At 39.3% G+C, this 18679-nt stretch overlaps 1 protein-coding gene and 1 long non-coding RNA gene across 2 annotated transcripts; one reads left to right on the top strand and one right to left on the bottom strand.

The window, feature by feature from the left end:
- Positions 1-1995: 1995 nt before the first annotated feature.
- LOC109039071 (uncharacterized) lies at positions 1996-5432 on the bottom strand. Its single transcript, XR_002009677.2, has 2 exons — positions 4416-5432; positions 1996-3475 (listed from the first exon to the last, which is right to left on the bottom strand). It is a non-coding gene; the product is annotated as an uncharacterized lncRNA (long non-coding RNA).
- A 672-nt stretch (positions 5433-6104) lies between these two features.
- Positions 6105-12300, top strand: LOC109039070 (uncharacterized). Its single transcript, XM_019054402.2, has 3 exons — positions 6105-6519; positions 11420-11685; positions 11981-12300. The coding sequence occupies exons 1-3, from the start codon at positions 6469-6471 to the stop codon at positions 12174-12176; spliced, it is 513 nt and encodes a 170-aa protein (XP_018909947.2). The 5' UTR covers positions 6105-6468; the 3' UTR covers positions 12177-12300.
- The last annotated feature ends 6379 nt before the right edge of the window (positions 12301-18679 follow it).

The raw sequence follows: 18679 nt of genomic DNA, 5'->3' as shown, positions 1-18679 counted from the left end.
TCACGGAACTCGGCCCGAAAGTTAAGTTCCGTAAACCTATTTCTGTGTGGACAAGGCCTTCCATTTATATGAAATGAACGAAAAAATTATGAAATAACAAACATAAATGTGGTTTCATAAGTTTAACTTCCGCCGCCGCGCTGACCGCACTGTGTTTGGCACAATGCGTGAAGTATTCCTACAGTCTTGTGTGCGGTATGCGTTTCACGCCGACCGCTGCTCACCGCATTGTGTTTGACGCAATGCGTGAAGTATCCATGCAGTCTTGAAGGCGCTAATATGTGTTACATGCCGACCGCCGCGCCGCGCCGAGGGTTTCTCCTTTTCATCTCAAGTTCTCGTCATCGTTGCTCTCTGCGCCGCGCCGTTCCAGGCCAAATTCTGTGTTCGGTTTCTCTCTTAGTCTTAATTCGACTAATTAAAGGTGCTGTCTATTGTATCATAGAAAGACGACAAAATTAGAGATATACTCTCGGGAAATGAGAGATTTTGTCATCTTTTCTCGTTTGTATTTTTTTTTTCTGAATCCGATTTTTCTTTATAGCTATATATTTAAAAAAATTGCAAAATTTGCCGCCATGGGCCGCGGCTCATGTGGCCACCCCTTAAATCCGGCCCTGGAATCAGTGAGAACGAAAACACACCGACTTGGTAACTCGAAAATACTCAATTTCTATTGAAGACAGTTATTTTACATTAAGGTCATTGAAGTTAGCGAGTCTGTTCCAACCTGGACCTTCAAAGTGGCCATAAGTTCTCGTCTTTCGGCAGCAAAAACCTTTTTCTTAAACTAACTTCTTCACCTACTGCGCAGTTTTGTGTGTGTCTTAATTATTTTCATTTTTCCGAGTTGGTGTGTTTTCGTTCTCACTGATTCAATTGACGATCCGATCCAACCGAGATTTCAAGACGCGAGAATCTCGGTTGCAATCGGATCTTTCAAAAAAAAAACAGGACATCAATATTTTCATAATTTTCTTTGCTGTGAAGCGCGACAAATCATCAGCGAAATAAGCTGATTTTTCAGTTTTAGGTTATATTTTTGTAGATTAATGAGCCATACATGTAAACTTGCAACGTCCAAATCAGAGAAATGCATTCTGCGACTTTAGCTACCGAAATAGGATGAAAGAAGCCGCTTCGAGCCAACAAATGGATGTATTTCTATCAAACGGAACTATGTGCATTAAGACATGAGCCCCGAGACCCATAAGAATATGTGCGTAACAGGGCTCACGTCATAATGCACATAGTTCCGTTTGATAGAAATACGTCCAAATACAAAGGAGAGAACCTAACGCCTTGATGCAACTATTCGAGCTTAACGGATGTGCGTACTGCATACGTACAAAATTGAAGGCCCTTCGGGTATCCTCTAGAGGCGGTAATGTGCGCTCATACAAGTCACTGTGCGACGAGTTCCAATCACTAGAGAGCTGCAATGATAGCAACCATAGTATAGGTAAGTCACGCCAAATCCTGTACGCCGGGGAGACTAAAAATAACCCTCGTCATTTTTATGGTGCATCCGCAATTCTTGTGTGTGTGTGTCGCACTAGGTGGTTTTAAAATTTCCAAGGAGACACGTTACTATACTTTTCATTTCAGTGTATTTTACGAAATTTCAAATATCATCTCGACATTTTTCGTGCGCAACATCTTCAAGGTTTACTTAACGCCAACCAGCAAAAAACCGCTCGGCATACGTCACAGAAAAAACTCTAACGTTTGTCTCATTTTTTAATCTCGTTTTTATCTGACAGAAACTGGGCGTATGAAACATTTTAGCACTTAAAAACTAGAAAATGTTGCGCATGTTGCAAGCCTAAACTTTTGAGATTTGTAACCTCGGTTTGCTTCAAAATTTCTGGGGGATTTGTGTGCCTAAATTTTGAGATTTCTCATGTCTCGAATTTTCCGGCACTGGGGCTCTCTCTTCTCGGAAGGTCATATTTCCAGAGACATTTTTTGTAATTTACAGAAAGAAAACAAAACTCCAATTTTGCCAGTTTATTTTTTTTTTTACAAAGGAAACAAAGCTGTAAATCTCTTACAATAAGTGCGAGTGACATCTAAACTCAGAATTTAGCAATATCTTAATCGGTTTGTTTATGACCTTCAGCTTAAATTATGTGTATTAATATATCTGCCAAGAAGCCAATGGAAAAGTTAACGAACTCACATAAACGGCACAGATATGAAAATACATGGGGTGATTTTGATACATAATCCGGATCGCACTTTTATGAGAAAATACTTGAACACAATTATTGACTGATTTGAACATTTTACTTCTTAACCTACTTTCTAAACATATTTGAATGTTACATAATCTTGTTTTTCACAAAAGAATGAGAGTTTTTTAAAAAGTTGATCGATAAAAAAATATCCATGCTAGATTTCTGTTTCATTTTTCAAAGAATCAAAAATGAATTAGAGAAATCTTTCTTCATTAAAAATGATTCAGATTTCAGACTGGTTCTTTCAACATTAACATGTTCCTTCGTTAAAGGATTATATCCTTCTTTCATGATTTTAATACTTTTGGTAAATACACCATTGATATTTTCAATCGGATAATCTTCAATTTTCGTTTTTTTCTTAAGTAACTCGTAAATATTACGAATATTTATATTGTTCAACTCCTTTTGAGAATAAAATTGTCTCGCAATTTGTTGAATTGAGTTTGTTTGACAGTCATAATAGTGTCTCCATAAGAGGTATTCGAAACAAGTAATTTGAGAATCGACATTAAACACTCTGCAGTCAAAAACTGAAAAATTAGACTTCATAAAATAATTAAAATAAGTCGAAACCTGAGCGGCGGTTAAACTTATTATTTTGTCCCTCCGTAAATTGAACAAAACATCATTTTTTGCCTCGAAGAAAATAAAGGAAATCTCGTCAGACTGAGTGTAAGACAACGTAGGTCTGTAGATACTGTGCATTTTTTCTTGCATTGATTTCATAGCGTCGGTGAAGTTTTTATCAAACGGTTTTTGCAAATTTTTAGTGAACTTAGTCCCACCTCTCATGTCACATCTGACAATTAGGAAGAACGGAGATAAAATGACCGACTCTTTTTCAAGTTGCTTGAATTTGTCTCCTAATCTAATACGATTAGGTCCGAAATGTTCCTCCAGTTCAATTGTAGGGGTGGTCATTGTTTGAATGGCTTAAGAATATTCAATAGACAAAAGTTGTGAACGAGCCAGAGGAATTACAATATCAAGCTCAATGAGATAAGAAACTTTTACCTACTATCTGCTTGATAAAAGTTAAACAAATAGTGCCCGGTAAGACGTAAAATTAATTAAAATATCTCATTTATCATAATAAATTATTATTCACACTTGAAGCAAATTGATGCATCCTTACCTAAATTGCGAATTAAAGGATGGCGTAATAGGCACGAGCTGGTCAAAATTCGATGGGATCATCCGTCACGTTGGACTTCCAGAGGCGATTGAAAAATCTAGAATAGAGCGGAATATTGAAAAAGGTTATGTATGTAGAACAGGAGGATATAAAAAGAACAAGATATTATGAGTACCTACGTAAAAAATTGGCAAGAAGAGAAGAAAAGGGGAAAGGGAGGATTTAGAGGGGCGAGGCAGGGAAGCGTTTTCATCCACTAAAGTTTCCCCAATCCTGCTGTAAGGAAGTTGTAAGAAGATTCATAATTGCACACTTTTCTCCTTTTTTCCATCAATTTATTGTGCGCTTCTTCAACATAAGAAAAATACACATTGCACATAATAGATAAAATAAAGAGTATTTATAAACGACCGAGTAGATTATATTCTCTTTAAAATTTTAGCTAAAAGAACCTATTGGTTCAGACCTGGAGGTTCGCCAGCTCCCAGGGCAAAATTTTCTCCTGACTATTTTTTAGATTCTTTTTTTCGTCACACAAGAACGTTTCAAACTTACTAAATTCCTAAAGAAACATTTTGATCTGTAGATTAAGTTTTACTCACAACGAAATCGGAAAAAAACAGAATGGTAGTAAATTCGGATAATTTTGGAGAAAATTACATGGCTCGGAAAATAAATTTGAAAAAATTCACACCAGTAAAATACCAGCACGTCACCTCCTGGCGTAGATGTGAGAGTGAAAAAAAATATATAAATAAAGCGGGAAAATTGAGAATGAAAACACTGTCCCACAAATTAGACTAGGGTCAAGTTCAAACAGCGCGCCAAAATAAGATACGCGCAGTGGAAAAATGTTTGGTTGGTAACACTTCACTAGTAGTCGGCGATCAGTTGACTCTGATCCAGGTGAATTGAGGTTATGTTTAGATGTTGATTATTTTACCATCATGAAATAACCTTATCTGTAATTACCAATCTAATACGGAGTGTCGACCTACGATGTTCTGAAAATGTGAAATGTATTCAATGAAACGTACCTGCTGGAGGATTATCAAATAGGAGGAAATAAGAAGCATAAATGAGCATTCGTACGTTCAAGCTGCGTCATGCGCTCTAACACATCACTCGCCAACAGCAAATAGGGAGACACGAGACGTCAAACATCCATCCGTTTCGATGTCACACGCTTGTAAGTAAAAAAGTCGGAGCTCTGAACCTCTAAAAGGAAAAAATCCAATGATGGAGTACATTAAACCTTCACTGCGCATACGTTTACTATGTTTTGATATCCTGAGATTTTGCCTCAACTGCTGACGCAGGGTTGCCTCATTCGCAAACTGCAATTTTCCCACAGTAACATTGTTAATTGAACTGAACTTATTTTTTATTCCATACAAGATTGCAACGTTCCGAAAACGCAAATTTTGATTTTACGCTTTTGGGGGTGGTGAAAGCAGGAAATTGTTTGCGCAAAACGGGTGCCGCGAACCTGGGGATAAGGAAATATTAGAAATCTGATTGCAATGCGACAACTTCGGAACGATCACACTTATCGCATCTATCGATCACTACCGTATCATGGACACTTGGATCGCATTTAGCAAAAAGGAATCAGCGCGATTACAATGTTGTAAAAATGTTGCTTCTTCATAATGATCTAAAAATTCTTTCAGAATGGCAAATAGTTTTCGCTCTCTTCCAAAAAATTGTTAATTTTAAAGGAAAATAATGGTGTAAATTTTACTATTGTACATAAATTTAGGATTTTTAAAACAATGGAAGAGGTTGCACTATTTTGAAAACACTGTATTCGCGCTGGCTCCTTTTTGCTAAATGCGATCCACTTGAGGAAAATTTTTTCGAGCGCTCATTCCAACATTTTACTTTTGGTTTTAGAAGATGAAAAAAACGCAGTCAGAAATGTACATCAACCTCCGGTTCGTTCAAAATCCGGTGACTCAGGACCTGCGACTTTTAGAAAAAAATGTCTCACGTTATCAATATGCTTCAGAGTTATCGGACTTGAGCATCAGTCGGCTGTTTTATAAGAAACGACTCCATGAGGAAATACTTAACGGAAACCGCCCTGCTTCCATACAAAATCATAGGTATGGCGATGCCAAAAAGCATGTGTATGTTTCGCGTTTGGAAATTTACGCTTTTCGGTAACGTCTCGAATAGTATGGATATTTGTTAATATCTCAAGAACGATGGCAGGTTGACATACGATTTGGACGAAAATTTTTTCAATGAAAGTGGGAAAACTTTTTTGAGTGAGTTACCCCCTCGTCGGGCTGGGGGTGGATGGCAACTTTCGAATCTCAAATGGGAACTCCCATCGTGTGATATTTCGTTGAGATCATGAAAAACCAGCAGAAGTCGTCGTTTTATACCACCGTTTCAAAATGGCGGCCGTTTAAAATTTTAAATGATATCTCGGTTGTTTACCAGCCGATTTGATGTATTGCCGGAGCACATGTATTCCAATTTGACCCAAAATTTAAAGTGCTCTTAGTATGACGCATATTAGGTCACATTTTACGCGAGAATTTTATCAGGAAAAAATTTTGCTTCAGGGCGGGGAAGATGTAAAACTGGTCGATGTAAGGCATATGGACTTCTAAAAAATAAAAAATTACAGATACCCTGTACACGCGAATGAGGTACATTTCTCAACAAAAAACACATCTCTCTAAGCTTGAAGTAACGTGAAAGTGAAGGTGCACGTACTTTTCAGGCTCGCATTTTGTGTGGGAAAAAATCCTGCTCTGCTTCCACAGCAATGAATTCAAAAACCGTGGAAAATTCGGAGTTTAATTTCATAGGTTGCCGATTGGCACGATAATATTAATTATAATCGTTTCGCTCGCTCTTTCGTTTGTTGCTCTTGGCATCACCGAGTTTCAAGTTAGGTGTAGAGGGAGAACTTCTTCCATGATTTTTCGGGAATTAATGGAAAACACAATGCTTGCATGACGAGTAATCCATGACAAGTGGTTCCATGTTTCAAGTTCCTACATCACACTGAGCAATACCTATCCTCAGTTCAGAAGTTTGGATATTCCAACAAATTAACAACAACCGTAGAGAATGAGTGCTTTGCCATATTTTGGACTCCTTCTAGCCCTCGTCATCCAATCGGTGAGTGGAATTTGAAAAAAAAGTAATTTAATTTCCAATTTTTCCATAGGGAAAACGTTGATTGTTTGGGAAAATCATAAAGGCACGTCAAGGAAAAAATTGTTAAATGGAATACGTGGTTTTGTTCCTATACAGATAACAAATTTTGACGGCCTCCCAAATTTTCCTCCGTTTTTTTTCGAAAGAGTTTTAAATTGCTCATTGTTAAATTGATGGGACTATCTAAGGTGTATTCTTTAAATTGCTTCAATTAGGCACTAGCTTAGAAAAGACGATTAAACTGAGTACCGTTTATTCTGAAATTGCAGCATATTCAACATTTTCTACATTAATTCTTACTGTGAAAATCTTAAATATTCAAATTTTAAAATTCAAATTTAAATTAAATATTCAATTTTTTACTTGAGATACACAAATAGGTACCTTATAGGTAAGATGCTTTTTAGGAATAGTTGCAGAAATAGGTCTTGACTGGTGTTATAATATTGTCGCTCCTCTGGCGTAAGGGCGTATCTTGATTGGACGTATTTCTACCAAAGAGACCTATGTGGAGGTGAGAAATATGGGGTGTGCTCGTTAGTTCTCTTTGCGTGGCGAGTGAATGAGAATAATTGTGCGCCAGTGACGTCAGCGGCAACGAAGGAGCTCCGGAACGACGGGAGGGTCGTTGGCGGGACTCTTTAACTCATGAGCCCTGTCCACAACGCTCTCTTGCCATGCCCGCGGCTCATGAGTTCCGCATTCAGTTGCCACATAGGTCTCTTTGATAGAATGTAAAATCCCGCTTTCCCAATTCTTCAACAGGAATCACGCCCACTTTTACATTGCTTCTTATGCAGCTTCCTAGAGCACACCCCATATTTCTCACCTCCACATAGGTCTGTTTGGTAGAAATACGTCCATATGGAAATCTAGATACGCCCTTTACGTCAGAGAGGCGACGATATGACGCACGAGCATCTCTACGTTGCAGATGAATGAAAATGTAACCCTCTGTATCTCACAAGTTCTTCAACTGACTACAAACTGTGATTCTGCGAAAGTTAAGGGGAATAAAAATCTTAGAAAATCCTGCAAAAAATGGGAATCGAAGAGGAAAAAATTAATACAGGCCACCATACACATTTCCTTGTGCTACACGCACAACGGTGGTTGTTGCAGGTTGGCGACACTATTTCTCTTATTTTGAATTCATATATACCATAAGTAACCATTCCTAAGTAAGGCTGCCCACTTATATCAATTGTTTTCATCGTCGAATGGGAGGAATCCATCCACCCTGTGAGTGGCCGACCATAAATTACGTCACCCATTTTTCTCGAGTATTTGATTTTTCCGCTCACCCTTTGTCAACTACATGTCACTCATCTCCAGACCCCCCTCCTTAAAAATTACGTCATTTTAAGCGCATCTCCCCCTTTTTGTGTAGATGTAGGGTTGTTGCAAACCTTTGCCACAGGTGTATTAGTCACACATTGATTTACATGTTAAAAATGGTTCGAAAATAACGCTGAGCCATAGGATAAGTCTAAAATTCACTCCTATTCTCACCATGAATGTTTAAAGTTTCACTCAGGGTCGGACTGACTCGCATCTGAGGGTGCAGACCCTTTGGCCGGTTAAAGGGGCGTAATGTGATCTTGACAGCATATAGCAGAGAATTATAAGAGCTCACGCCTCGCGCCATGGCGCTTCAATTTTTCAGATGCAGCACGGAGTCCATCGAGTACGAATAGTTGTATCTCTGCGCCGTCGTAAACGCAGCATATCCTTTCCACTCCCTCTATTTCCATATTGTGTTTGTTTGCGTTTGTCTTATTCGTAATTGTGCTTCAAGCAGTACGTGAGTATCACAAAGGAAGGTAGGAGAGATGTGTTCGGGTCTCTTCTTTAACTTTTCTTCCGAATCTGAGCGACACCTCATTGACAGCATATAGCAGAGAATTATGAGAGCTCACGCCTCGCGCCATCGCGCCTTCAATTTTTCAGATGCAGCACGGACGTCCATCGAGTACGAATAGTTGTATCTCTGCGCCGTCGTAAACGCGCATATCCTTTCCCTCCCTCTATTTCCATATTGTGTTTGTTTGCGTTTGTCTTATTCGTAATTGTGCTTCAAGCAGTACGTGAGTATCACAAAGGAAGGTAGGAGAGATGTGTTCGGGTCTCTTCTTTAACTTTTCTTCCGAATCTGAGCGACACCTCATTGACAGCATATAGCAGAGAATTATAAGAGCTCACGCCTCGCGCCATGGCGCCTTCAATTTTTCAGATGCAGCACGGACGTCCATCGAGTACGAATAGTTGTATCTCTGCGCCGTCGTAAACGCGCATATTCTTTCCCTCCCCCTATTTCCATATTGTGTTTGTTTGCGTTTGTCCTATTCGTAATGGTGCTTCAAGCACTACGTTAGTAACATAGCCGAAGGTAGGAGGAATGTGTTGGGGTCTCTTTTTTAGCTTTTCTCCCGAATCTGAGCGACACCTCATTGGCAGAATATATCAGGGCATTGAGAACTCACGCCTCGCGTTATCGCGCCTTCAATTTTTCAGATGCAGCACGGAAGTCCATTAAGTACGAATAGTTGTATCTCTGCGCCGTCGTTAACGCGCATCCTTTGCCTCCCTCCATTTCCATGTTGCGTTTGTTTCCGTTTATCTTATTTGTAATGTTGCTTTAAACTAGAACAGAGCATTGCGAGTTCACGACTCACGCCATCGCGTCTTACATTTTTCATTTGCAATGTGGACATCCATCTTGCGAGAATAGTTGTATCGCGTTTACACTTTAGATGTCTCTTACTTTTGAATTTCGAAATAAATTAAGGTTAAGTTTGCCCGCCATATGCTATGATATGTCAAAATCAATAGTCATTTGAAAAGGAAGAAATATGCCTAAAGGTCTCTCGAGAGGTCTATAAAGGGCGCGTGTGTCTAAAAATCGAACCGACAATCGCTTAAGGGAGTTACACATAGCGAATGAAGGAACGGGATGATAAAGCACCTGTATGTCAACAAAAAGGTGAACAATTTACAGAAAAGTGTTTACGCTTCAGAAAGTAGTTCTTGAACCTCTGTTCACCATTATCAAGCACCTTTCTTTGCTCATTTAAGAAATTCTCCGCATATATTCTCGGTCGTAATTTTTTTTCTCTTCTTATTTTGCTACCTGTCAGAGGGGCGCGTTTTCGGCGCACTTAGGGGGCGTATCTGCCAATGGCAGATTGGCCTTATGGCCAGTCCGAGCCTGGTTCACTGTTTCCCAATACAGTACACGACGGTTCTATGCTTTGACTGGGAGAGCGTGGAGATAAAATCTTTAGTTAAGAACAGTGCATAGGATAAACCTAAAAAATTTGACGAAAATCGAGAGAAACCGAACTGTATGTAACAAGGTATAAAAATGGTAATGAGTCCACACCATTTCGCGCGGGGAAAAAAAGCCAATAAGATGAGACAATTTTTCAATTAAATTCATGAAACATTTTTTTGCTCCGATGACTAGCAGTACGAGACTGTGGGGGAGAGTGCTCACTTGCTCAGCTCAGGCAGCTTGCGTTGGAATATTAAGTTGAGGTCACGCCAACAGGTCTATGATGTTTTGTGCCTTTTTAGACCTCATCAGTGAAACACACTTGTCAGTGAATCCACCTCAGCATCCCGTAAAATCCAAGATAGCATCGAAACGCCGTCAGGAATATGACGCGAGGCATGACGCAAAAGTGTGATCCTCACGAGAAAAAAACACACCATGTGGTGTGGACCCAGCACCATTTCTCTACCTTGTTACTTAACGAAAAACACACACAGTAAATGGGTAAACGGCTAAAATACACACAAAACTACTGAGACGTTTTGGGATGGTTCTCACCCCTTTGTTAACCAGCAGGGAAAAAAACCAAACAAAATATAACATTCATTGTTTTGATATTTTGCATTTTTATTTCCTGGTCGATAAAGGGGCTGAGAACACCCCAAAACGTCCCAGACATTTTGGGTGCATACTTTTTCCGTATACTCCCATTTATGATTTCGTTCATTTTTCGTGTAATCTGTAGATAAAGCCGAACATTTTAACACTCCCCCCCTCCCCAATAGAATTAAATTCTCTGAAATGTGTGAATGCCCTCCAGAAGACCAAAAGTAAATAAAAATAAAAACAAGCAGTTCCAACGCCGAAGCGTTGGAGGGCGCTTCTTTAACACTGCGCATGCGAGGAACGTTTTCATACGGCCAAGCGAGAGTATTGCGGACGGACGATGTATAACAAATTGCCTACGTGAAGGTGGTCCGGCAGCAACATACCCGCCGCTAGTCTCTGGAAAACAATAGAAAATAGTAGTTGCGTACGTTGCCAGCGAGCGCGCTGCGAGCGCATCTGTTTCAATTACCTAGCATCGAGTCGGGCCTCTAACTTTCTATTCTCTCTGACATAACCTTAAACCTTCAACCCAGAGCCGCAAACAGCTGACGCTTGACGATGCTGCGCCGAGAAAATGAACCAATCACAAAATAGCACAGTAATACGTCACTAAAATGAAGAGATCACGTGACTGTTCGTGATTTTTTCGAATCAATCTGAAACTACAACCTCGAATATGAGGCATTTAAGCATAACGAAGCCCCAAAATATTTAACCAGGTAATACGTCCGTGCGAGATTGTTATGCTTAAAAGCAAAACATTTCACGAAAACTTTTACGAATACCAGATGCAGAAAAAAATCAAATTTTCCCGGGTGTACCAGAATGGCGTCATTACCCATAAGGCAAAACGGTATGTAGTATAGTACATGTTACATCGGGGGAGTCGAACGGCTGGAAAGGGCGCATCTGGTACCCAGAAGCGCCCAAAAAGGATTTTGCCCCTCTAGCAGAAATAAATTCCAATGCGTCTTCCAGATGGTCGCAATGGACCCAGGTGGGCAGGAGCGGCGACCGCAGCGCAGCCAGTCAGTTTTGCAAAAAATGAGGAACGTGATCCGTGTGGCAGACTCGGATCCTTGCCTGGAACTCGGCGAGCAGAAGATCCAGCGGAAAAATTGGGAAGAAATAGATGAAAAGTCCGCCCTTTGTCAGGCTGCGTTTGATGACCTCATGTCACTGCCGGACGACTTGAAAGGCCCTTGTTTGGGCGCCTGCCGGGCAGAGTGTCAACTCAAGAAGAAGTAAGTACAACACTATGCAAGTATACAGCATCGTTCACCAGTGGCGATTTTCTCTAATCGGCGAGACTTCCTTTCTCATTTGGACGTATTTCTGCCAAACGGAGCTATGTGCATTATGCCGTGAGCCCTGTTACAGATGCATTATTATGGGTCTCAGGGCTCATGCCTTAATGCACATAATTCCTTCAGACAGAAATACGTCCAATTCAAATTCAAAATTTTCAGTAGTGTATTGGCTGTTTTCAGCCTTTTTTAAAGTGTATCGGCCCAGTAACTAACTTTTATGTCCACACAGGAAGTCAGGACAATGGTTCCAGTGCACGGTATTGAAACCGTCCTATTGTTTTTGTACTCCATCTACGAAGCCTTTTGCGTTTTGTGCCTCGAATGTCGCCCTTGAGATTCAACGGAACCCAGATGCTCCAGCCCCTGGAAGGACACTTTACCAGGCATTGAGCGCCAATCGCCGAGGAGGCGGCGGAGCCAACTGAGATCCAATTTCAAATCGCATTGTTAAAGTCATTTCATTTCTTTTTTATTTATACGAAGCTTCTCTATTTAAAATTATACATATTTTCGAATGACTTAAAAAAAAGAAATGATTTAACTGACTCATTGTGCCCCCGCAGTCATGCATCTAATTACGCATGCAGCCACACTCTTCGAACACGATGAACATTCTTCATGATATAAAAATCGAATATTTTATTTTCCAGTGTACACCTCCATTTGTTGATATTGTTACTTTTAACGCGACAGTGGTGCATGTCGTTTGCTCATAATAACATGAGTAAAGTACGTCACTGAATTCTTGAATGGAAGATTACCCCGAAAAGCACTTACCCACTTCAAGACGAGTTACTAAAAGCTGGTATAAACAATTTTTTTTGCCATAAGTTTTGAAGTTGATTGGACCTGTAAATTTAAATGTCAGTGAGAGCATAACGTTGGGGTTGGGAATACAATACTCGCTTGATTGTCAATGCTGCAGTGCTAAGGAAAAACGCCGCATGAGCCTTTAGACATTGCCAGATTTCCTTCCCTAAAAACCGGCTTTACAGGGAAAATTTTGAATATTTTTCTCTACATTTTTTAGACGATTTTGTTCGCAATTTCAGCTCAAATATTTGCAAATTTACAATAAAAAAATATGAATAACTTCCTTTAAAAATACGTGCTTTACCTGGGAACATTTGGCAACTCTCGAATGTGCATGCGGCGTTTTTCTTTAGCACGGTAGAATGGACCTGTAAATTTAGTTGTCAGTGAGAGCAAAACGACGGGAATACAATTCTCACTTGATTGGCAAAATTTCACCTATGGATGTAGATTTTTACTGAACATGCTAAAACCCCGCCCATATGACACACGCCCATTTACTCACACACATTTGCGTACAGGAGTAAACGAGGGGAAACAGTTATTTCCTGGGTAATTGACACTTTGCAAGGACCCATGACACAATGGACACACTTCTGCAGAAAGGAACAACATGTCGATAAAATAAATTAGCAAGGAATTGTATAACTAGAACGTGTGCGTTTTATGGCTCTTTTTAACTTACATCCATCGCAACATAGTGCTTATTAGCATAACTACATCCATCTGAGTTTTTGTTGGAGTCATTCTGTCGTTCTCCAGTCGAAAGAATGTAACTTTCTTCCAAGGTTGCGAAATCGATCCATATAAATCAATTTTTTACACACACAAACACACCACCTCACCAACTCACTTACACAAAAAGAAGAAGAAGAAAAAAATGTTGCTGTTTCCGTTCAAATTTTGCTGATTTTTGTTCGTGATCGAGAGTGAATTTTGTGTAATTTTCCATTTGAAATTACCAATTGAAATCTAGTAGATTGCTTACCACGCTGTCGTGCTAAGGAAGAACGCCGTATGAACATTCGAGAGTTGCCACATTTCCTTTGATGAAATGTTTATTTTTGAGGTTAATTATGAATAATTTTTCTTGAAATTTTCAGGAACTTAAGATCAAAGTGCGATCAAAATGCTCTGAAAAATTGGAAGAAAAATATTAACAAGTTTACTAGGGTATTTGTGTTTTATCAAAGAAAATTTGGCAACGCCTAAAGGTTCATACGACGTTTTTCATTAGCACGGCAGCTAACATTAGCGATGAGCAAACCAAAAAAACTTACGAGGTATGATATGAGTATGGAATTCAGAGATCAAGAAATCGGAAAATTATGAGTGGATTTTACCGGTCTTGAGAGCGAACGTAAATTATAATTTATGGCGTGATTTTGGAGGAAAATAGGAAAAAATTTATAAAACGTGGAAATCTCTAAATCTCTATTGTCTGGAATGATGCCTGATTTTGAGGGTGCTTATCAGTCTATGTATTTCAAATGGTTTCCCTACGTTGGAAATTCGGACGATACTCGGAATATGAGCTATTAACACACGTGTTCATGCCGCGTTGATCTCAGAGCGAAATGCCACTATGACGTTTATTGCCACTAGTTTCCTCATAAATCTACACTTCCATAGCTGGACTTCACAACACCTACCTCAAAAGCTGTGGCGTGGCGAGACTTTTGACAATCGGTGGCTATGCTGGACAAATAGGTGTCTTCAATGCGTTACTTCTCTGACGTAATAGCGTGTCTCTATCCATGTGGGCCCTGAAAAGCATTGAGTTATATGGAGAGCAGGCAGAGGCGGATCCAGCAATTTGGCAACACCGAATCTCCTCCATTTAAACCCATGTTAAATTATCGATTCTTGCCGGAGCACCTGGCCCCTACAAGAATCGATACATTTCCATACGTTTAAATAGGGAAAAACAATGTTGCCAATTTGCCAGATCCGCTAATGAGAGCAGGGTTCACGTGGAAATCGAGATATGCGCTCTCGCGTCAGGAAAACGACGCATTGTGACCTTTGAAGTCTCCGATCATGCTTTATTTTTATGAAGATAACTAATCGACGGGTTTTTTTTTCCAAATTTTCTATAAATTCTCTCCACGCATTTAAGAGTTCGCGCAGGTAGCTTTTTAGAGATATTTTGATCGGTTTTTTTCTTCAATTTTTTTTCTTTAATACATAATCGGATGTTTTTAAACGCTGCGATGGATATTTACGCATTTCGTCACTTCAGCCTCTAACATATTTCACTCGTCAAGAGGAATCAATCAACATTTTAGCTTAAAATGTCCACATTTAAATGCCGGGATAGCAAGGAGAAATCAAGGTTGGTACCATGCCATTTTGAGGATTTATTTATTATCCCCTGAAAAATGAAATATGCACTGAAAAAAAAGTGGAAGTGGGATTGACCATAATGGTATAGTAAAAAAAAATATGGTGATAAAAAGCCAAATAATGGTCGATTTAAGCATCTAGATGAAAGTGAGAATCATACTCGATATAAAAATTACCATACCCGGATTGTAAATATCAGTTAGGTGTGTCTGTCCATCGTTTAGGTATTTCTCACCATCAGCTGGGTATTTTTTACCATACGATGAGTTAAAAGTATGGAATAACATGGTAACACTTGCGTTTGATATCTGTAGGCATCTGTATGCGACTGGTCATGGTGTTGGTAGGTTAAATTTACCATACTGGTATAGTCAGCGTGGTGAGAGCTCCCGCTTGACTGCGCTGCGGTCTGTGGTCCGCCATTTTTCGTTTGTCTGTTTGTCAGTTATAAATTTATCACGTTGAGGGTCGGAGTCCGTGGCTGTGTTTTATTGATCCATATTAATCCATGTGAATCCACGCGTAATTTGCCCAAATTTGTGTTCGAATTGTCCCTAAAGCTACCGTCTTCTCTTCGAATCTATCTATATTGATCTGCCACATACATTTTCTGAGATTTTTTCGTTATTCGTATCGACCAATTTCTGGAGGTTAGGAGTTGCTACAATGAATCTGGCTTGCAAAGTGAAGGAATCCTGAAAATTTGAAAACCTTCGCAAAGTTGTTCTGCAATCCAGTGAATATCGGTTCTGTGTAAAGTCATTTCGAAAACATAAAAGTGCGGAAGTAATTTGAATATAATCGACTAGAAGTGATTTTTGAATACTTCGTTCGTAGGTATATCTATATTCTTGTTAAAATTTTCGGAGCTCAACATACTCAGATGAAGAGACAAATGTGCGTGGGATTGATGTTTAACTGTAACTTTAAGCAAAATTTGGCAGCTTCTGCCCCACCGTGAACCGTGCGATTGGATTTTCATGTAGTGTCTTTTTGTGGGTATATTTTGAACTATCTATTTATTATATGCAATTAAATTTTCCGTGGATCTGATTTAGTCTGTAAATGATACCTTAACGCGAATAACAAGTATGGTTTTGGTATCATTTACTTGAAATCAGTGAAGCAATTATCTGCTATTTCTCGTTGAAACTGTCTTTAACTGCCATTGATTGTGTATGTAACGGAATTTCTAAAAGTAAGATGTAAGTAAAATATCCACGACTTTCATCAAAAGCATTTAATAATATAAGATGAGTGGATTTTAGAATCTACAAGGTTTGTCGCAGCATCTGGATGCTTGAAATTACCATACTAGTCAGTCGGGAACGCCACACTGGCACTGTGTCGCATAGTGTCAGCCGTATCGTGTTATTTACCATACCGGTATATTGGTAACTATGCTGCAGCTTCACTGTGTAAAAAATCAAGTAGACAGTATGGTAAACAACACCCAAACTCTGGTAAATCCCACCGATTATTTTTTTCAGTGTGCGCGAAATGTTTTAAATTTAGCAAAGATGAGTTCAATTTCTAGAACAGACTGTGCAGAACAAAGCAGGGGAGGATCCAAAAATAGATAAAAGATTCGGCTTTTTAATAAAAAAGAAGGTTTGAAAAGATTTCTTTACTTTTCTTTCAACAAAAGAGAGAGGATTCGAAGCGACTTGCAACTTCGTGATCGCAGAAACAAATTCTTAAAGTTTACCCATGGAAAGTGATTTGACATGTTACATTTGCAAGCTTAGCTATCGGAGTATCTTTCGCTAAATCTCGTGCAATTTATCGCACGGCGCAAAAAAGTGTAAAAAAAACTGCACCTTAAAATGCCGTCTGCCGATGACTAAAGAAACTGATTGCCGTGAATAGAGCTCGACCTTTCAAGAACCCCGTTGTCTTTTCGTGCAATTTTCCAAGACATTTTTACATTTTTTTTGTTCATACGAAGTGCCTTGTCAGTCCTAGATTGCGGCAGCTGCTGCGCAAGGCCGCATATTCAAAGTAAATTTGCACTTATTTTTCTCATTTTTAACCTATTACGGGCCTCAGTTGACCCTTTGGGGCTAATGGCCGCCCTTTGCTCTGCCATGCATAGCGCTTTGTCTTACAGAAGTTGCCAAAATTACTGTGATTGACGATAGGCTGCGAAAGAAGATGCTTGATTGGATTTCTCCTGGGAGGAGATGACGCAAAAAAGGACGCCCAAGGGTAGCGATAAATGAAACTTTCGGGTTTTAAGTGAAACTTGTCGCACTATTTGCTATGTCACCGCTATTGCCTGTGCTGTGAAATTGAAGGCGAACCTCGAGTTGACGATATCTGCAAACATGGAGACGAGGCATTGGAAAAATACTCGTAAGATTTTTACAAGTTCACAGTGACTCTTGATGTTGAGGAAATTAATTGAGATAAACACTGTCGCAACGTAGAGGCAAAAAATGAGGTGTTTGCATTTCGGGCATCTTGGACTTTTTTGATGATGTAGATAGGTGCGGCGACTTTTATCATCGATTTTCTTGGAAATGGTGTAGTTTATGGAAAAAAGAAATCGAATCTCCTTCAAAAATCTTTTAAGCTAGTTTAAATGGACTCACTGATTCAGCTAAAACAGCAAACTTCGTTTTATTAATGCAAAGACAATTTCTACGATAAGGCAGTAAACGCGCGAAAATTGGCATCGTTGAAGGCAATATAGCAGAAATGGACCATTAGGTATAGTCTGAAGTTATAAGCATTATGATACACGTCTCATAACCATAATTCCACGTAAAACAAGATTCGTGCACCGACAATTACTGAAATCATTACACGAAACGCATGTATCAGACTTCTTAAAATTGTACCTAGTCTAGTAGTCCATTGCACATATTCCGCAAGAGAGGCTGCTGTCTTGACAGCCGCCCTCTTGCAGAGTTAAAAAAAAATTACAGTCCTCTTTTTTGCCAATTTCTAATTCAAACTTTGTTTTTTGTAAGTCTAGAATGTAACTCCAGAAGCACGCAGAACATGACTCTCGCCGCTGCCTTGCCAAATTTGATATGACTATAGTCTTTATTTAAGAGTTGAAACTGAATTTAGTCAATTGTTGAGCATACAAACAGACTCTGAGTCGTTTGAATGATTATTGACAGTTACACGATGATCAGTGGATTCGTTCGATACAATTGTCCACTCAAATGCTCAAAAACGCGGAGGACGATAACCGTTTTTCGGTATTTTTTTTAAACAGTAGTGCAGTTTTTTGGTGAGCGAATCTTTCATCTCAACGGTGCTCATATTCTCCGGGGAACTTATACTGCCGTGCTAAGGAAGAACGCCGTATGAACATTCGAGAGTTGCCAAATCGCCCCGGATAAAACATGTATTTTTGAGAAAAACTATGCTTATTTATCCTTGAAAGTTTCAGACATTTTAGACAAAATTGCGAACAAAATTGTCTGAAAAAATTGAAGAAAAACATTCACAATTTGCCACGTAAATAGGGGTTTTATTGAAGGGAATGTGGGAATGTCTGAAGGTTCATACGGCGTTTTTCCTTATCACGGCAGTATAAACGCGCCTACAAAAAATTTAGCTGAGCGCCTCTCTAATACGAACGTATTAGAGCTTTCCTGCTCGTTTTTCTATTCGCACGAAGTGCCTAAGCAATCTTAGATTACGTCATCTCCTACGCAAGGCGAATAAACTCGAATCGTTTTTGCACTCATTTTCTTGACCTTGACGTATTTTTAGTCCCATGGACGTATTAATACAAAAAAGAACTACGTAC

The sequence above is a fragment of the Bemisia tabaci genome, chromosome 9 (assembly GCF_918797505.1).
Source record: "Bemisia tabaci chromosome 9, PGI_BMITA_v3".
Lineage (NCBI taxonomy): Eukaryota > Metazoa > Arthropoda > Insecta > Hemiptera > Aleyrodidae > Bemisia > Bemisia tabaci.
The sequence above is the reverse complement of the archived record's forward strand: the minus strand, read 5'-3'. Positions and strand labels throughout refer to the sequence as shown.